Source organism: Bombina bombina, chromosome 4, assembly GCF_027579735.1.
Source record: "Bombina bombina isolate aBomBom1 chromosome 4, aBomBom1.pri, whole genome shotgun sequence".
NCBI lineage: Eukaryota > Metazoa > Chordata > Amphibia > Anura > Bombinatoridae > Bombina > Bombina bombina.
This window is the reverse complement of record NC_069502.1, coordinates 845,218,924-845,240,213: the sequence shown is the minus strand read 5'-3', so window position 1 is coordinate 845,240,213 and position 21,290 is coordinate 845,218,924. Positions and strand designations below refer to the sequence as shown.

The 21,290-nt window shown below is 38.3% G+C and overlaps 1 protein-coding gene across 1 annotated transcript in view; it reads right to left on the bottom strand.

The window, feature by feature from the left end:
* The window catches only part of LOC128657250 (gastrula zinc finger protein XlCGF26.1-like), a 44,454-nt gene that overhangs the window by 12,315 nt on the left and 10,849 nt on the right, over positions 1 to 21,290 (bottom strand). The window contains exons 3-4 of the mRNA XM_053711521.1: positions 3,284 to 3,391; positions 2,824 to 2,922 (exon numbers count right to left, since the gene is read on the bottom strand). Coding sequence (XP_053567496.1) covers positions 2,824 to 2,922; positions 3,284 to 3,391 — 207 coding nt within the window. The remainder of the gene's footprint in view (positions 1 to 2,823; positions 2,923 to 3,283; positions 3,392 to 21,290) is intronic.

Genomic DNA, 21,290 nt, shown 5'->3' with positions numbered 1-21,290 from the left:
CATAGAGGAATCAGAAACTGGGTAACCCACATGTGTAGAAGTATGAATTAGTAGGGAACTCGCCTCTCGGAGGACAGGACACCCAGAGGCGGATGGCTCAGCTGTCCCTTGATTCCCTGAGCCCGAAGAACCAGGCGCTCCAAAATGGCATACGGAACAAAACTGGTTGACATGTGTCAACGAGGCTAGTCCAGATTCGTCACCGGACACAGAATCTGAAATCAAAATAGTTTCAGTATCAGAATCCTCCGTAACTGAATCTGAAATTAGCACAGTCTCAGCATCAGAATCCTCCATAACTGGTAGAGGATATATAAATATGGACTAAAGTAGTAAAACAAAAAACGGCACCTGACACCCACAATGACTGGGGCACTCACCACCTCCTATGACCAGACCCCTGCGGACTAGAATATTTCCTTTGCTACGCGGTCAGGAATGCGGAAATGGAAAACGGAACGTAATCACGCCCGACACAAGGAGAACCGTAAAGTCCAAAAAAGGCTGCGTCACTTCCAAAGGCCTCTAATGTTCCAAACCACAAGCCCATAAACATCACACATAAGCAGGTTGAATCACATAATAAACATGATTATAAACCCCCCCTGTTCAATAACCCCCCTCAGGAGATATTAACCCTCGATTCCAAGATACTAAAAGAGACTCACTGAGACCCTTGTGATAAGATAGACCCGCAAGGTGGTAGCCTCTCGGGAAAACATTCACATTACAGTACATTGAGAAATAAAGTAAAATGAAACGATCTTACCGGAATCTACGCCTCGGAACAGGAACACGGCCTTTCAAGTGTGACGGATAGTAGCATCGCCTCCGCCGTGGACTTGAGAGAAGAAAGCAAGCAGCAGAGCGAAGTTCGACAACGCTGATTGCTTGAGGAACTGTTAACATGAGTCGGGATGGTTTCGCAGAAAGAATCTCCCTGCATCTCCGGACTCTAACTTTCATCCAAGCCCTCACTGAGAGACTGACAGGGCTACTTAAAACTCCTGTCCCATCCCGAAGAGTACTACCCTCCATAAGAGACAAAAAACTAAAATTCTGATACTTCTCTGCCAACCTCCTGGGACGAAAGGCAAAGAATGACTGGGGGATGAGGGGAGTGGGAGGAGTATTTAAGCCTTTGGCTGGGGTGTCTTTGCCTCCTCCTGGTGGCCAGATTCTTATTTCCCAAAAGTAATGAATGCAGCTGTGGACACTTTCCATTTAAGAAGAAAAGGCCCTTTTAAAGGATATTGGTAGTTTATTGTAGGCTACGGTTTTTCTTTTATTTTGGGAGGGCTTTTTTATTTTTATAGGGCTATTAGATTAGGTGTAATTGTTTTTATTTTTGATAATTCCGTTTATTATTTTTCGTAATTTAGTGTTTGTTATTTTTTGTAATATTATACTTAAATTGTTTTAGTACTATTATTTTTTTTTAATGTGTAATTTAGTTTTTTTTAATTGGTAGTTATTTTAATTTTAGTATACTAGTTATGTTAGGTTAATTGTTAAATTAAACTTAGGTTTTTTTAATTTCACAGGTAAGTTTTTATTTATTTTAAAGATAGGGATATTGTTATTTTAATTTAAAGTTAGGGGGTTGTTAGGTTTAGGGGTTAATAGTTTAAATGAGTTTTTTGCGAATTTTGGAGGCTGGCGGTTTAGGGGTTAATAGGTTTATTTAGTGGTGGTGATGTGGGAGGCCAGAGGTTTAGGGGTTTATAACTTTATTATAGTTTCAGCAAGGTTGGGGTGCCGGGGAATAGGGGTTAATAACTTTATTATAGTGGCGGCAATGTCGGGGAGCCGCGGAATAGGGGTTAATAGCTTTTATTAGTGGCGGCGATGTTGGGAGCGGCAGATTAGGGGTTAATAACTTTATTTAGGTGTCGCCGATTTCTGGGCGGCAGATTAGGGGTGTTTAGACTAGGGGTTTATGTTAAGGTGTTAAAACGTAACTTTTTTTTCCCCATAGACATGAATGGGGCTGCGTTACGGAGCTTTTTATTCCGCGATCGCAGGTGTTAGTTTTTTTCTAACATTCTCTCCCCATTGATGTCTATGGGGAAAGTGTGCAAGAGCACGTCAAAGCAGCCCTTGGATTTTGTGCGGTATGGAGCTTATCGCAACCATATCGCACCCACAAGGAGGCTTTTCAGTAACTTGTAATGGCAGTGCTATGAAGGGTGAAATAGTGCAACTTTTGTTGCGTTCGTTTCGCACCCTCTATAGCACAAAACTCATAATCTAAGCGTATATAAACAAAATATAATTATTAAGTAGTTCATCACACTCATCTGTGACCCAAGAATCTCGGACAGAACATACATGCACACTCACCTATAAACCGTGTCCGTCACACAACACACGTGAACACTCACCTATAACCTATGTACCCCAGACATAACCTATATACATACTCACCTGTAAATTCCATTCCTCAGACGCAACACATATTCAAACTCACCTGCAACCTGTATACCTCAGACATAACACACAAGCACACTCACCTGCAACTTGCGTTCCTCAGTCACAACACATGTTCACACTCACCTGGGTCCAAAAAAGTATCAATGTTTTGGTCTCAACAAATGCTTTTAATCAGCCATGATTTGTTGTTCACAAAAAGTTGCTAATTTTTGTGTTGCTCATCTGTAACCAACGTACCTCACAATATATGTGCATACTTACCTATATCCCACGTCCCCCAGACACTATGTAAGTTGTTACTTACATGTAAACCACATCTCTTAGACACAAGACATGGGCACACTCACCCATAACCTGCGAACCTCAGACACAAGATACATGTGCACTCACGTGGGCTGATACTGTCACTGGTTTCCTCATATGGGGTTCCCAGCGTTACACACAGATCTTCTGTTATCTCAACTTTCAATACATCAGCGTCGTCTTCGTCTGTACAAATAAAGCAGATTCAGTTTTTATATTCCATGATCTTTTTATAGCTTTACCATAAAACAGCTTATTTATTTACCAGACAGACAATATCACCAAGTACACACGCTTTGCACATTTTCCCTCGCTTCTATTTTTTGGCTGTGACCCGCTATATTGCAGTATAAAACTAAAACCTGACTTAAATAAGGGTCAAAATCCTATTGTTTATAAACCAGACAGTAAACTACAAGGGAGAGCGGTAAGTAACTGTGTGCACAGCCCCGGCAGACTCTCACGTATTACTACTCACCGGCAGGGAGGGAGAGCAGTAAGTAACTGTGTGCACAGCCCCGGCAGACTCTCACGTATTACTACTCACCGGCAGGGAGGGAGCAATGTATTTCAGTCTGATGACTATTCATGTCATCTGTCTCATCCTCTTCCTTCACATTTAATAGCCCAGTGCCCGGGTTTTCCTCTAGACGCCCTGTAATTACAGCAGGAATTCACCTGATAATACACGGTACAGAGTATAGCATAAACTTATATAAAAAAATTAAAGGGATTTTTTTTTTTTTCTCCTTCTCTTCCCCAATCCCCCCTATCCCAACGATGAGAATCCCTTCCTCCCCCCTCTCTCCTCTTCACACCCCATTTCTCTCTTCCATTTTCTCATTTCTTTATTCTTACACTATTTCTTCTTTTCCTCTCACGACGGGCTTCATTTTTTTGCATCCAAAGAATCTTGGATGCATATAGATTTTATGAACAATTAGTTTCAGAAATGTAACAAACAACTTACTGTAAGATTTCATTTTTGTATATTGTTTGTTGTATCCTTGCTGACCTTCGTGCTTATGCAATGTATCATGTTTACTTTCAATAAAGTTTCTTTGAAAATGAAAAAAAAAAAAAAAAAAAAAAAAATTTTTTAAAGGGATAGGAAAGTCAAAATTAAACTTGCATGATTCCAATAGAGCATGTCATTTTAAGGCAGTTTTAAATTCACTTCTTTTTTTAAATGTGCTTTGTTCTCTAGGTATCCCTTGTTGAAAAAGAATATGCACATATCCTACATGAGTGGGAGCTGCTGTTAATTGGTGTCTGCACTAATTTGTCTTTTGTGATTGGCTGACTAGATGTGTTCCTCTTGCTGCTAATACTACAACCCTTTTCCTTCAGCAAAGGATAACAAGAGAACAAAGCAAATTCATTTGATAATGGAAGTAAATTGGAAAGTTGTTTAAAATTGTATACAGGCAGTCCCCGGGTTACGTACAAGATAGGGACTTTAGGTTTGTTCTTAAGTTGAATTTGTATGTAAGTTGGAACAGGCACTTTTTTTAGGTGAAACTCTAGCCAAAAATTTTTTTTTTGTTTTGGATAGCATAGGATAAAGTTTGTTTTGCTATCTGTGCCCCTGTTCAGAAAATTTCACATCACTTTCTGTCCTTGTGACAATTGGATTTTCAGTATTTTGGATTATCCTGGAAAGAAGGATTGTCGATAAAGCTCTATTTTCTCTGTATGTAAGTACGAGTTGTACTTAAGTCGGATGTCTGTAACCCGAGGACTGCCTGTATTGGAAAGTTGTTTAAAATTGTATGTTCTATCCAAATCATGAAATAAAATGTGGGGGCTTCCTGCCCCTTTAATGTCTCCACCTTAAGGGTTAATAGGGACCAGCTATGGGTCCAAATAAACCAGCAGCTTTGAATATTGTAGTAATTTTGTATTCAGCTATTTTATTGATTCCTCATGAGAAATCCTCCTAATAGGTAAATGTGTGTAATTATACAGTGTGTATCATGTAAATAGCACTCTTTGATGAAGGACCCTGCGTGTAACAGTTTATGGGGCCAATTTATCATAGTGCAAGCGGACATGATACAATGTAGCGTATCATGTCTGCCGCACATCAAAATGATGACAGCATACGCTGTCTGCATTTATCATTGCACAAGTAGTTCTTGTGAACTGCTTGTGCAATGCCGCTCCCTGCAGATTCGCAGCCGCTAGCAGGAGTGTCAATCAACCCGATCGGGTTGATTTCTGTCCGCTGCCTCAGAGCAGGCGGACAAGTTATGGAGCAGTGGTCTTTAGACCGCTGCTTCATAACTTCTGTCTCCGGCGGAGCTTGATAATTCGAACCCTATGGCAGTTTGCTGTATGGTTTTACATGAGTGATAAAATGAAGGTTTAAAAGCAAAAAGGAAAAGCTTGCTGCCTGTTTCCCTTTTGTATCTTTGTACAGACATAAGTGTTGTGGTTTCAAATATCTACAATACAGAACTAAGCAGGTGGTTCTAATAGAGGTGTCAGTGTGCTATAAACCATGGAGGCTGAAAAGTTAATAACTTTAAAAAAAGATTGGTCAAAATAAGTGCAATTGAAAAGGAGAAAAAGGCCGGCCCAGACCTACACAGAACCGGCAGTGTGCCGTGGTCAGACAAGCAGGATCTTGAACAAAGGTACTCCAGCCTTGGCAGATGACATAAAAAGACCTTTATTACACCATGGGCCACACAAAAAAACTACGCTTCAGACCTGTACTAGGTCCTTAGTCATGTCTGCATAAGTATACAAAGAGGCTACCTTTATACCTGTACACAGGTTCAGGCCAATCACCCATTAATTAGAACACAGCGCCACCTAGTGTAAATTATTTTTATATTTTTACATAAGAGTATTTCTTATCTTAAGGTGACAGTGTAAATAAAGGGTTATAAAACAGTACAGAATATACAATACAAATATATACATATAGCCACTGTATATACAATTTAAAAAAAACAGCCAATAGAATGAGATCTGCTTAAATCCTATTGGCTGATTTGAACAGCCAATAGGATTTTAGCAGCTCTAATTCCTATTGGCTGATTCAAATAGAATAGAAATGCAAGGGACGCCATCTTGAATCGCATACCTTGCATTGAAGATTCAGTGTACGGCGGCGACCTTATGTAGAGGATGCTCCGCGCCGGATGTCTTCAGGATGGACCCCCTCCGCGCCGCCGGGATCAAGATAGAAGATGCCGCCTGGATGAAGATTGAAGAGGTTGCCTGGATGAAGACTTCTCGCCGCTTAGATGAGGACTTCGCTGCCGGGATGAAGTTTGAAGAGTCCGCCTGGATGACTTCTCGCTGCCTGGATGAAGATCGTTCAAGCGGGACTTCAAAAACTGTAAGTGGATCTTCGGGGGTTAGTGATAAGTTTTTAAAGGGTTTTTAGGGTGGTTTTTTTTTTAGTTATTATATTAAAAAATGGGCAAAGCCCATCCAAATGCAATTTTCAGGGCAATGGGTAGCTTAGGTTTTTAGGTCTGTAATGTTAGTGGGTATTTGTATTTTTTTTTTCACATAAAGAGCTGATATCTTTAGGGCAATGCCCTACAAAAGGCCCTTTTAAGGGTCATTGGTAGTTTATTCTAAATTAGGTTTTTTATTTTGGGGTGTTTTTTTTTCAAATGAGTATTAGAATAGGAATATTTTTTATTATTTTTGATCATTTGTTTGTTATTTTGTGTAATGTATTTTTTAGGGGGTGTTTGGGGTTTTTTTGTAGCAAAAGAGCTGTTTAACTTAGGGCAATGCCCTACAAAGGCCCTTTTAAGGGTCCCCAAAAGGCCCTTTCAAGGGCCCTTGGTAGTTTATTCTAGATTAGGCTTTTTTATTTTGGGGTGTTTTTTTTTTTTTAAAGGACATTAGAATAGGAATAATTTTTATTTTTTTGGATAATTTTGTGTGTTTTTTTGTAATAGTATGTTTTTTTTTATTTTTTCTAATGGTAGGTTTTTTTATTTTTTGTGATGTGAGGTTTTAGTGTAAGGTAGCTTAGGTTTTATTTCACAGGTAAGTTTGTATTTATTTTAACTAGGTAGTTAGTAAATAGTTAATAACTATTTACTAACTAGTCTACTTAGTTAAAATAAATACAAACTTACCTGTGAAATAAAAATAAAACCTAAGCTAGCTACAATGTAACTATTAGTTATATTGTAGCTAGCTTAGGTTTTATTTTACAGGTAAGTATGTATTTAGTTTTAAATAGGTATTATTTAGTTAATAATTGTAAATTCATTTAGATCTATTTTAATTATGTTAAAGTTAGGGGGTGTTAGGGTTAGGGTTAAGTTTTAGCGGTAGGTGTAGGGGTTAATAGCTTAATTTAGGTTGTTGCGATGTGGGGGGCTGGCGGTTAGGAGTTAATAAGTTTATTTAGTGGTAGTGATGTGGGAGGCCAGAGGTTTAGGGGTTAATAACTTTATTTAGTTGCGGCGATGTCGGGGAGCAGCAGAATAGGGGTTAATAACTTTAATACAGTGGTGGCGATGTTGGGGTGCGGCGGAATAGGGGTTAATAACTTTAGTATAGTGGCGGCGATATCGGGAGCGGCAGATTAGGCATTAATAACTTTATTTAGGTGGTGGCGATATCGGGAGCGGCAGATTATGGGTTAATAACTGTAGGTAGGTGTCGGCGATGTCGGGGGCAGCAGATTAGGGGTGTTTAGACGTAGGATTTATGTTAGGGTGTTAGGTTTAAACGTTAGTTTTTTTCCTCCATAGACATCAATGGGGCTGCGTTACGGAGCTTTTCATTCTGCGATCTCGGGTGTTAGACTTTTTTCTGACCTGCTCTCCCTATTGATGTCAATGGGGAAAGCGCGCATGAGCACGTCAAAACAGCGCTTGTTTTTGGTGCTGTATGGAGCTTTAAAAGCACCATATCCCCCTCACAAGCCAGGTTTTGGAAAACTTGTAATGGCAGCGCTATAGGGGATTAAATAACGCAACTTTTGTTGCATTCGTTAATTTCCATATAGCGCTCAAAACTCGTAATCTAGCTGTAAATTAGCACGGACTAAATAGTCCTTTATGTTTTTATTCCTCTTGTATGCTTACATAGGGGGATTATCAAAGGTACTGCGATGGATTCAGGTCTTTCAGAATATGCTTTTTGAGGATTCCGTTAATTTTAAGTAATTATAATTACTTATAAAGATTAACTTCTCTTCTTTATTTTCCCTTTTTCTTTTCTCCATCTGTTTGGAAATAACCTCATATTTCTGTTTGTATATTAAGTAATTAGGATAGCCCCTTTTTCGAATTTACTGGCCATTTCTTCCAATCTTTTATTACACTGTTGATCATGAACTATCCTCTTTACTCGTGTAAACTGACTTCTGGGCAGTGCTTTGAAAACATTTGGTGAGTGGTAGCTATCATACCTCAAGAGGCTATTTTTGTCTGTTGGCTTGGTGTATAAATCTGTCTTGAGAAAACCATTCTCTTTATAAACTAATGTATCCAAAAAATTAACTGAAGTTTCACTGGCCGTCAGTGTAAATTTAAATCCCAAGACAGGTGTGTTTAGATCATCAACAAATGCTAGAAGGCTCTCAATGCTGTGGTTTCTGTTCCCCATCTTTTTGTTTTGCTGTGCATTTCAGACAAGCAGGATACCAGTGAGCATAAGTACTGGCTAGATGCCCTCACACTATAAGCAGCACCAGAAAGAAAGGACACAGAGGCATACAGCAGAACAGCTCTGCACATGCTTTATGTGCCTCAGTGCTGCACACAGCGATGTTGTCTGTAGACGCACACAGCTAGGGTAAAAGCAAACAATGCTTCTTATTTTATTACATTTAAATTGAAATTCTTTACATAGTAGAAAACCTAGGTATGCTCAGTAGTGTTCACGTGTTTAAAGCCCAATATGTATTATTTTGTTACAACCACTGCTGCCATATATAAAGCACACTCCTGAATCTACCCCATTATGCTCTCATGACAAGCATTGCTGCCATATATAGAGAACGCCCCTGTGCCTACCTCAGTATGCTCTCATGACAACCACTACTGCCATATATATAGCACACTCATGTGTCTATCTTCATGGAAAGGAGCTAAGTTGTAAGAATGGAGACCAGGAAAAAGTGGTAAATGTGATCAGAAGTAAATTGGATTTTAGTTTAATCACTCACTCTAAATAAATAGAAAACATTTATTTTTTACTTCTGTGTCCCTATAACAGGTTTAGCTGCTGCAGTTTCATACACACAACAGAGATTTTCAGTTTGATTTTCCTTTTTATCATTTACAGGTGCAGCTGGTGAAGCTCTGTATTGTTACACTGTGTGCCGCCATCTTGTAGTGTAGGTGACCTTGTACTCTGTGACAGAAGCGCTGCACATGCACAGATCAGTGATGTCAGCTGTTTGACAGCTGTATTGCACACTTGTGTTTAGTGTACATGATACAGAGCAGGAGATTAGTAGCTGCATTTCTCTATAATATTCATGTGACCTTTTCATATGTTATGTAACTTATAAACTGTGTATGAAAAATACAAAAATGTAAATCTCATGCTCTGTATTGTGTCTAAGCACATGATACAGCTGTGAAAGAGCCTCAACATCACTGAGTTCAGCACTTCTGTTACAGAGAGTGACAAAACATGCGCTACAAGATGGCAGCATCCAGCATGAAAATGTGGAGCTTTACCAACCGCCTCCTGTAAAGGGTTAGAATAAGACAAAGACAGGAGGAAGAAGAATAACATGAGTAATGACCGTTGTAGTACATTTTTAACTCAGGTATAGAGTAAGGCAATAAGTAGAAATGCGTCTACCTGTCATTACACAGCTTGTGATATATTCTCTGTATTTAACCCCGGGGATATTTTCCCCTCCACTTTGTGTGTTATATATATTTGTTGTTTTTTCACTCACTCAGTGCTACGGCGCCACTTTGGAAATAAATTTGCATACTAGCATACACTGGTCTGTGCTCCTCTATTCTGTTTTCACATAGTAACTACACAGCTCTGTGCCTATAAACCTTATTAAACCCCTGATTTAGTGCTTCCTGTATGTTACCAATACCACATACACATTATAGTAATTACACAGCTCTGTGACTATAAATCTTATTAAACCCCTGATTTAGTGCTTCCTGTATGTGACCAATACCACATACACATTATAGTAATTACACAGCTCTGTGACTATAAACCTTATTAAACCCCTGATTTAGTGCTCCCTGTATGTGGCTAACAACACCACATACATATTATAGTAACTACACAGCTCTGTGCCTATAAACCTTATTAAACCCCTGATTTAGTGCTCCCTGTATGCGACCAACAACACCACATACACATTATAGTAACTACACAGCTCTGTGACTATAAACCTTTTTTTTTTTTGCCTCAGAAGGAGACCAAGTTTCTATATCACAGAAATGGTTGACTGTTGCCTCTTTCCTCATTGGCAATTTCTGAGAAAAGATTCATATAATTTTCCAATAATTTATGAAAAAGTACATAAACATGTGTACCCTACTACACAAAACGAAGCATAAGACAGAGGTGAAGTCAATATACTCCCCATTTCCCCCCATTACCTGCTTCCCCCTCCACCTTCTCCTACCTACAGATACTGAGTAGGGAAAAGAAAAAAAAAATAGAATAGTCTAATCTGAGACTAAAAGTAAAAATTAAACTCACTCCTTGACATAACCATTCTCTTCTAAGGTTGGTTTCCATTATAAAGTTAGAGTTTTTTTCAGTGGCTCAATAATCTGGCTGTGTAAATGTACATTAAAGGTTTATAAGAGTGGTGTCCATTTAATAAAAATAAATTCAATTTTGGCATCTGATTCCCTCTGGAGACCCACTGATTCAGTAAACAAGCAGTTCTCTACATCTTTTTTAAATGTTGTGAATTTTAGGTATTTCTTTGAGCGCCAATCTTTCAAGATGATTTTCCTGCCTAATAATATGGCCACATTTAAAAAGTGTGAACTCCTCATATGATGCCAGAAAAAAATATGAGTCATAATTAAATTGGTATATACAGTTCTTAACTTGGTAAGCCAAAAGCACTTAATCATAGGACATAGCCAAACGCAATGTAATATATCAGCTTTTATAAGCCCGCATTTGGGACATGATATCCGATTTAGATCACTAGAAAAATAGAATATATGGAGTATTTGTATTTGAGAAATTCTCCTGTCTTAATAGATTAACAATTAGACTATATTTTCCCCCGGCCCAACCACAACTCTTCATTTTAACTAAGTGATCTCCAAGATGTCTGATTTTTAGATAGTTGAAGAACAAATTATTAGGGATATTAAATTCCATTTTACACATTTCAAAAGTTTTCATAGAATATGAGTTAAAGTCTATTAACTGGGAGAAATAAGTTACATGCATAGACTCCAACCTATTAAATCTCTGGGAATCAATTCCTGCCCTAAACTCCTCAGGGTTGCCTCTTATTGTCAAATATGGAGAAGCTGCAAAATTAATATTTAATAAATCACAAAATCTATGCCAGGCTTTCACAGAGTCTTTAAAGAGTATATTCTGTTTTATATTTTTGGGGAGCTCTTTCAGAGAGATATGTGGGATCGCTTTCAGGTAATGTGGAGTAATTAGACTTTCTTAATTCCTCAAACCAATCGAATACATATTTAACCACAGCAGCAAGATTATATTTACCAAGATCCGGTAGGGCTAACCCAGCTTAACTTTTACTAGCAGTTAATCTTGGTAAGGCTATTCTAGACTTTTGATTGTGCCAGATAAATTGCTGAATATACCTATTAATACGTTTGAGATCCTTCTTTAATAATAGTAGTGGCATGGCCTGAAAGGTGAATAGAAATTTAGGGAAACAGACCATTTTAAATAAGTGTATTCTTCCGGCCAATGAGATTGGTAGTTCTTTCCAGTTAGAAAGTTCCTTCTTAAGGTTTTGTATTAAGGGAGGAAAATTTAGTTTATACCATAAACTTGGGTCAGCTAAAAATTTTAAGCCTAGATACAAAATCACCCTCTGAGCTTCCCTGACTGGAGTTAATGGGGAATGCCCATGTTTATTTAACCATAAAATCTCTGATTTAGTTTTATTTATCTTAAACCCTAAAATTACTTGAAAATCCTCCAGAATTTGAATAATTAATGGTAAATTATGCGATACATTTTCAGTAAAGATCAAAACATCATCTGCACATAAGGCTAGTTTTGAGTTAACATTGCCTCAACTCACTCCGTCTATAGATTGTCTAAGGAGAACCGCCAGGGGTTCTAAAGCTAGATTGAACAAAAGAAGTAACAGCGGACACCCCTGCCTGGTACCTCTACCTAATATTATGTTAATATATAAAGAAGTATTGGGTGAGTCATACAACAAATTAACTATACATAAAAATTCTCCTGAAAAGCCAAATTTACTAATGGATTCAAACAAATGGTCCCAAATCAATGAATCAAAGGCTTTATGTGTGTCAACTGAGATGACAGCTGCATCTTTATTACTGGCTTAATTATTTTTGGATTCTATATAAAAATGTGATAGAATGATTTCCAACTTTCTAATATTAGTATTCAGCAATCTGCCCTTTCTTTTAATCCTGTCTGTCCGGATGTATTATGTTGATTAACATAGGCTGTAGTCTATTTGCCAAAATCCGTGTGAAGATTTTTTAATCTACGTTGAGGAGGGATATAGGGCAATATGAATCAATATTACCTGAATCCTTTCCCTGCTTCAGAATCATTATAATTTGAAATTCCATGAAGTATTTTGAGGGGCTCTGCCTAGGAGGAAGCTGTTAAACATTTGTAACAAAACTGTAGAAATATCATCCTCAAGGATTCTATAAAATTCACCAGGTAGGGCATCTGGACCTTGAGCCTTGTTTAGCGCTAATTTTTTTTTTAGCATTTTTAATCTCCTTTAGTGTAAATCGGGGCATTAAATGATGGAAGATCTGTCTCAGTGATTTTAGGTAAAGAATCATTTCCCCAAAATTCCTTTTTAACTTGTTTATCTACTGGTTAAGATGTATACAATGTTTGAAAGAATGAATAAAATTCATCTACAATTTCTTGTTGATTAGAAATATATCTATCATTAACCCTAAGAGAAGAAATGACTACGTTTTTTGCTATATTTTGAAAGTTTAGATAAAAAATTCCCCAATTTGTTCCCAAATTTCAGGAAGAAATCAGAGGACTTAAGCTAATTTTTACTTCTTTCTGTATATAAAAAGCATCTCTCAAAGATTTCAATAACTGATATGCCTTCCAAGTCTCTGTGGTACTATTTAAGACATACTGTTTATATTTTTTCACCATAGCATTGGTAAGTTGAATTTGTATGTTGTATTTCTTGTTTTCTTTAACCACATATGATATAATTTCCCCTCGTATAACTGCTTTAAAAGCATTCAAAATACATTCTATTTTATTTACTAAATCAAGATTGTTTCTAAGATACTCAGCCCATTTCTGAGCCAAGAATTGACAGAAATTGGAGTTATCATATAGATATTTGTGAAAGAAAAAAATATTATTCTTACAAGAATATGGTTTAAATTGTAGTTCCAACAGGATTGGGGCATGATCAGAGAGAGCAAAGGGGAAAATAGTAACCTTTTTACCCAATGTCACCAAATGCAAGCTTATCAAAAACATATCAATGCGGGATAGGGATTTAGTGGCCTTCGATATACATGTAAATTCTAAGTTATTTGGGTTATTATTTTGCCAAATGTCTATCAGATCCAAATTATAAATTAAAGGGACACTCAAGTCAAAATTAAACTTCAAGATTCAGATACAGCATGCAATCTTAACCCCTTAACGACGCATGTCGTACAGGGTACGTCACACACAACCTGGTCTTTAAAGACCAGCGACATTGGGGTTTAAAGTGGCTGGAAGCTATCCTGATCGCTTCCAGCCGCTTTCCGGTTATTGCAGTGATGCCTCGACATCGAGGCATCCTGCAATAACACCCCTTGGCCATCCGATGCAGAGAGTCACTCTGTGGCCCTCTCTGCACCGGACATAGATAGCCGGTATCGTTGGTGGGTGGGAGCTTACGTGGGAGGCGGGTGGGCGGCCATCGATGGGCCCTATGACGTTGAGGGGGGCGGGATCGTGGGTGTGCGTATGTGCACGGGGCGGGCGCGTGCATGGGTGGAAGCGGGTGGGAACAGCTACACTACAGAAAATGTAAAAAAAAGTAAGAGAATGGGGTAATATTTTATAAAAAAAAGCATCTAAGTGATCTGGGAGGGGGTGGGGGGTTGGTCTTTGGGGGGTATGCTGCACTACAGAAAAAAATAAAATAAAAATTAAAACAAAGCTTTTTTTTAGTAAACTGGGTACTGGCAGACAGCTGCCAGTACCCAAGATGGCTACCAATAAGGTAGAGGGGGAGGGATAGAGAGCTGTTTGGGGGGGGGATCAGGGAGGTTGGGGGCTAAGGGGGGATCCTACACATCAGCATATTTTTTTTTAAAAATACCTTTTATTTTAGTACTGGCAGACTTTCTGCCAGTACTTAAGATGGCGGGGACAATTGTGGGGTGGGGGAGGGAAGAGAGCTGTTTGGGAGGGATCAGGGGGTGTGATGTGTCAGGTGGGAGGCTGATCTCTACATTAAAGCTAAAATTAACCCTGCAAGCTCCCTACAAGCTCCCTAATTAACCCCTTCACTGCTGGGCATAATACACGGGTGGTGCGCAGCTGCATTTAGCGGCCTTCTAATTACCAAGAAGCAACGCCAAAGCCATATATGTCTGCTATTTCTGAACAAAGGGGATCACAGAGAAGCTTTTACAACCATGTGTGCCATAATTGCACAAGCTGTTTGTAAATCATTTCAGTGAGAAACCTAAAATTGTTAAAAATGTAACGTTTTTTTCATTTGATCGCATTTGGCGGTGAAATGGTGGCATGAAATATACCAAGATGGGCCTAGATCAATACTTGGGGTTGTATACTACACTACACTAAAGCTAAAATTAACCCTAGAAGCTCCCTACACACTCCCTAATTAACCCCTTCACTGCTGGACATAATACACGTGTGTTGCGCAGTGGCATTTAGCGGCCTTCTAATTACCGAAAAGCAACGCCAAAGCCATATATGTCTACTATTTCTGAACAAAGGGGATCCCAGAGAAGTGTTTACAACCATTTATGCCATAATTGCACAAGTTGTATGCAAATAATTTCAGTGGGAAACCTAAAATTTGTGAAACAATTTGTGAAAAAGTGAACATTTTTTTTTATTTGATCTCATTTGGCGGTGAAATGGTGGCATGAAATATACCAAAATGGGCCTATATCAATACTTTGGGATGTCTTCTAAAAAAAATATATACATGTCACAGGATATTCAGGGATTCCTGAAAGATATCAGTGTCCCAATGTAACTAGAACTAATTTTGAAAAAAAAGTGGTTTGGAAATAGCAAAGTGCTACTTGTATTTATTGCCCTATAACTTGCAAAAATAGCAAAGAACATGTAAACACTGGGTATTTCTAAACTCAGGACAAAATTTAGAAACTATTTAGCATGGTTGTTTTTTGATGGTTTTAGATGTGTAACAGATTTTGGGGGTCAAAGTTAGAAAAAGTGTGTTTTTTTCCATTTTTTCCTCATATTTTATAATTTGATATGATGAAAATAATAATATCTTTAGAAAGTCCATTTAATGGCGAGACAAATTATTATAGTAGCGGTGAGGTCCGGTCGGCAGATTAGGGGTTAATACTTGAGGTTAGGTGACGGCGACGTTGGGGGGGGCAGATTAGGGGTTAATAAATATAATATAGGGGTCGGCGATGTTAGGGGCAGCAGATTAGGGGTTCATAGGGATAATGTAGGTGGCGGCGATGTGCGGTCGGCAGATTAGGGGTTAAAATATTTATTATAGTGGTGGCGATGTGGAGGGACCTCGGTTTAGGGGTACATAGGTAGTTTATGGGTGTTAGTGTACTTTAGAGCACTGTAGTTAGAGCTTTATATACCGGCGTTAGCCCATAAAGCTCTTAACTACAGCCTTTCCATGGGCGTTAGGAGTCTTGTCGGTAGAGGGTGTACCGCTCACTTCAGCCAAGACTCCAAATACCGGCGTTAGGAAGATCCCATTGAAAAGATAGGATACACAATTGGCGTAAGGGGATCTGCGGTATGGAAAAGTTGCAGCTTGAAAGTGAGCGGTACACCTTTACCTGGCCAACTCTAAATACCAGCGGGTGGCCAAAAGCAGCGTTAGGACCCCTTAACGCTGCTTTTGACGGCTAACGCAGAACTCTAAATCTAGGCGTTAGTTTGCAAATTTCTTCAAAATTGTTCATTCCTATCATTTGGGCCATAAATATTAAAGATTAATAATTTTCCCCTGTAGAGAAATTTCAAGCAAAATATATCTCCCTTGATCAAAAATGATTGTACTTAAGATTTCATAGTTGAGTGTTTTGTGAAGCAGGATAGCCACCCCTATTTTTCTATGTTGACTGGGCGCAAATATAAATTTTCCTACCCATCCCCATATCAACTTTTTGCTTTCAATTTCAGACAGATGTGTTTCCTGAATTAATCCAATGTCTGTTTTTAACCTTCTCAAATGTTGGATAATAGCTTTTCTTTTAATTGGGGAGGTTATCCCTCCTACATTCCATGATATTATTCTATGCGTCATCGATAAAAAAAAAAATCACTTCCCCCTATCACTGGTCTCGGTCTATTATAGGTATTGCCTTGCTCTCTAGAAGGTCCTATCCTATGTGCACATTCTATGGCCATAGTTGGTTGAGAACTGTTTATGTTAAGTAGTGTTGGAAGTTAAACAGAAGCAAAGTACAATACATGTTTATCCACTTGCCCTTCTAGAAGACCAATTATTCTTAAGTTACTTCTTCTAGACCTATTTTCAAGGTCTTCCAACTTATCACTATTAGTTTTAATCTGCGAGGCGGTAGAAGTAATCCACTTATCCTTTTCTATGTCCCTGTCTTCCAGATCAGAAATTTTCTGCTCAGCCATAGCTACTCTTACTGAGAATTGTTTAATGTCAGCCATAATTGTGTCTAAGGATGCCTGAAAAGAATCAAATTTAGGGAAAAAGAGTGCACTAATTTGTTTAATCATGTAATTTCCTGCCGTTATATTTCTAGTCCCTTCTGATGCTATATCTGAGCCAGGGTCTAAACTTGGTCTGTAGAATACAAAGTGAACAAAAGATGCAGGCACTGCTTCCACAGGAATAAAATCAAAAGAGATCTTTAATGAAAATACACACTACATACAGGCAGGACACAGTACAGGGGTATAGAGATAATGAAGAAAAACGGGGCACTAATGGCACTGCGCAAATTTACAACTTAGGGTAGCCTGCTGATCCCTGGATTAATGAATATGTAGTATTTATGAATCTATCTATGATCCAGGTTTATTGTATTAAGAAACGGCTGAGGTGCTGTGTACTTGTTATGTAGAACGAGAATTTTCAATCCTAGGATTGAAAGGTTGTACACCTATATAGCACTCATTCCCTAATTGATGGTGGCAAAATAGAACAAGATAGGTGTATCTTGGGAGGAGAAAGTGCGTGAGGATGTATTAAAATATAACCTTTATTAGTGATTTTTTAAAAATAAAAAGCAACAAACACAAACGACATACAAACTTTATTAAAAACACAGGCTTGGGTCTGTAGGGGTTTTTCTTCCGTTATTCTCGGATTATATAAAGTGGTTGTGTGCTATTTGATAATAGCTTAGCTTATAGTAAGTTAGAGGTCTGGATAAGCTCAGTAACTGTAGAGTATTTATATACTTGGAGCTGATGTTATATTAATAAACCTACTTGGTGTAATATTAACTCTATATTTGTTTTTGTTATCTGTGACTCACAGTTCAATTCAGAATATAATGTTGAATATGTTAGAATACATCTCTATTATTTTCACCGCAATTAATTCAGGATTTCTGTTAATGTGGAATTATTTCCTTAGTATATTGCTTTGATATATATATCTGTATCACAATATCTGGTTTACTTTACCGATGTATTACTTTGGTCAAGCGTTGTATATATATCTTGATCTGTTTATTGTAGCACAGATAGTATGCTAGGTGCTGTTTATGAATAGACTTCTAGCTAAGTAAGGACAGACAACGTTGTCTATATGAAGTGTGTTAGCACTTGTCAATCAGTTAACCAGTTAACCTCTGTGTGGTCACGTTTTTTTATAGTGTTGAATACTTATGTCTACCAGAACATTATGCTTATACCACTACAGTGAGGTTAGATATGTTGCTAAAACACTGTTGTGCTTCTTACAGATCTGATATTATTTCTTTAATCCGTATATTGGGAGTTATGATAGAATACTTAGGTAATCTTGTAATTATACGAAAGTATTACTTATGTCATATGTTATACATATATCTGATCTGCTGAAATTATTGTTATATGCTAGGTGCTGTTTTTAAATAAACTTCTAGTTAAATGAAGGTAGACAGAGTTGTCTCTATACAGCGTGATAGTACTTGCCAGTCAGTTAACCAGTTGCCCTCTGGCACATTTATATTAGTATCAGTGGACTAATATTCGTGACTGGGATTTTGCCGGAATTAGTCCACTTTTCTACTAAGGGTCAGGGGCAGGAGGAGTAAATATAGATCCGAGCCAGTATGTCAGTCAATCACTTACCCTCAGCATATTTTCTAGTCTCTCTGTCAATTTATATGCCCAAGAACTTTAATTCAGTTTCAAAATATAAGAGGGGGTTACTTAACTTAAACTTAAGGGGTACAACATGTATAGCTTATACGCCAAGAAAAAAACTTAAAGCAGTTCCAGAGTAAGAGAAGCGTTATTTAGCTTGGATTTGAAGAGTACAACACATACCTCCATGTCCCCTTCCAAAGTCCCAATATCACCACGGGTCATGACAGAGTGATCTATCTATTTGAGATCAATGCAGGGGCCCGCCAATACCTCACTGGCAGCCTAAATGCTACGGGAGGAAACTCTGGCGCCCATGCGAAAATGCTGGTTTGATGTTTACTTTTTGCCGCTCTTCGCTGTTGCACAGCCTCTCGGTGAACGCTTAAGGTAACGACGCCCAATCCTTGCGTTCCCGCCCAACGGAAGGGATCCCGCTGTGGATACTTAGAAGCCCTTACATTCAGGTCTTCCCGGAGTGTTCGTGATGCGGCCGTCTTCTGGTCAGGGCCGTCGTTACGTCAGTGCGTGGACCCGCCCACTGCTCCCCTATAAACCTTATTAAACCACTGATTTAGTGCTCCCTGTATGTGACTAACAACACCACATTCACCTCATAGTAACTACACAACTCTGTGCCTATAAACCTTATTAAACCCCTGATTTAGTGCTCCCTGTATGTGACTAACAACACCACATACACATTATAGTAACTACACAGCTCTGTGCCTATAAACCTTATTAAACCCCTGATTTAGTGCTCCCTGTATGTGACCAACAGCACCACATATGCATTTTAGTAACCACACAGTTCTGTGCCTAGAAACCTTACTAAACCCCGGATTTTGTGCTACCTGTATGTGACAAACAAATCTATATATACATAGTAACTACACAGCTCTGTGTCTATAAACCATATTAAACCCCTGATTTAGTGCTACCTGTATGTGACCAAAAACACCATATACAAATTATAGTAACTACACAGCTCTGTGCCTATAAACCTTATTAAACCCCTAAATTGAGTGCTCCCTGTATGTGACCAAAAACACCACATACAAATTATAGTAACTACACAGCTCTGTGCCTATAAACCTTATTAAACCCCTGATTTATTGCTCCTGTATGTGACCAACAACACCACATACACATTATAGTAACTACACAGCTCTGTGCCTATAAACCTTATTAAACCTCTAAATTTAGTGCTCCCTGTATGTGACCCGACAACAACACATACACATTATAGCAACTACATAGCCTATAAACCTTATTAAACACCTGATTAAGTGCTCCCGGGATGTGACCAACAACACCACATACACATTATAATAACTACACAGTTTTGTGTCTATAAACTTTATTAAACTCCTGATTTACTTCTTCCTGTATGTGACCAACAAGACCACATACACATTATAGTAACTACACAGCTCTCTGCCTATAAACCTCATTAAACCCCTGATTTAGTGCTCTTGTATGTGACCAACAACACCACATACACATTATAGTAACTACACAGTTCTGTGCCTATAAAGCTTAGTAAACACCTGATTTAGTGCTCCCTGTATGTGACCAACAACATCACATACACATTATAGTAATTACACAGCTCTGTGCCTATAAACCTTATTAAACATCTGATTTAGTGCTCCCTGTATGTGACCAACAACACCACATACACATTATAGTAATTACACAGCTCTGTGCCTATAAACCTTATTAAACATCTGATTTAGTGCTCCCTGTATGTGACCAACAACACCACATAAACATTATAGTAACTACACAGCTCTGTGCCTATAAACAATTTTAAACCCCTGATTTAGTGTTCCCTGTATAGGATCAACAGCAACACATACACATTATAGTAACTACACAGTTCTGTGCCTATAAACCATATTAAATCCCTGATTTAGCGTTCCCTGTATGTGACTAACAGCACCACATACACATTATTGTAACTACACAGCTCTGTGCTTATAAACCTTATTAAACTCCTGATTTAGTGTTCCCTGTACATGGCCAAAAACACCACATACACATTATAGTAACCACACAGTTCTGTGCCTATAAACCTTATTAAACCTCTGATTTGGAGCTCCCTGTATGTGACTAACAACACCACATACACATTATTGTAACTACACAGCTCTGTGCTTATAAACCTTATTAAACTCCTGATTTAGTGTTCCCTGTACATGGCCAAAAACACCACATACACATTATAGTAACCACACAGTTCTGTGCCTATAAACCTTATTAAACCCCTGATTTGGAGCTCCCTGTATGTGACTAACAACACCACATACACATTATTGTAACTACACAGCTCTGTGCTTATAAACCTTATTAAACTCCTGATTTAGTGTTCCCTGTACATGGCCAAAAACACCACATACACATTATAGTAACCACACAGTTCTGTGCCTATAAACCTTATTAAACCCCTGATTTGGAGCTCCCTGTATGTGACTAACAACACCACATACACATTATAGTAACTACACAACTCTGTGCCTATAAACCTTATTAAACCCCTGATTTAGTGCTTCCTGTATGTAACTAACAACACCACATACACATTATAGTAACTACACAGCTCTGTGCCTATAAACCTTATTAAACCCCTGATTTAGTGCTCCCTGTATGTGACCAACAGCACCACATATGCATTTTAGTAACCACACAGTTCTGTGCCTAGAAACCTTACTAAACCCCGGATTTTGTGCTCCCTGTATGTGACAAACAAATCTATATATACATAGTAACTACACAGCTCTGTGTCTATAAACCATATTAAACCCCTGATTTAGTGCTACCTGTATGTGACCAAAAAC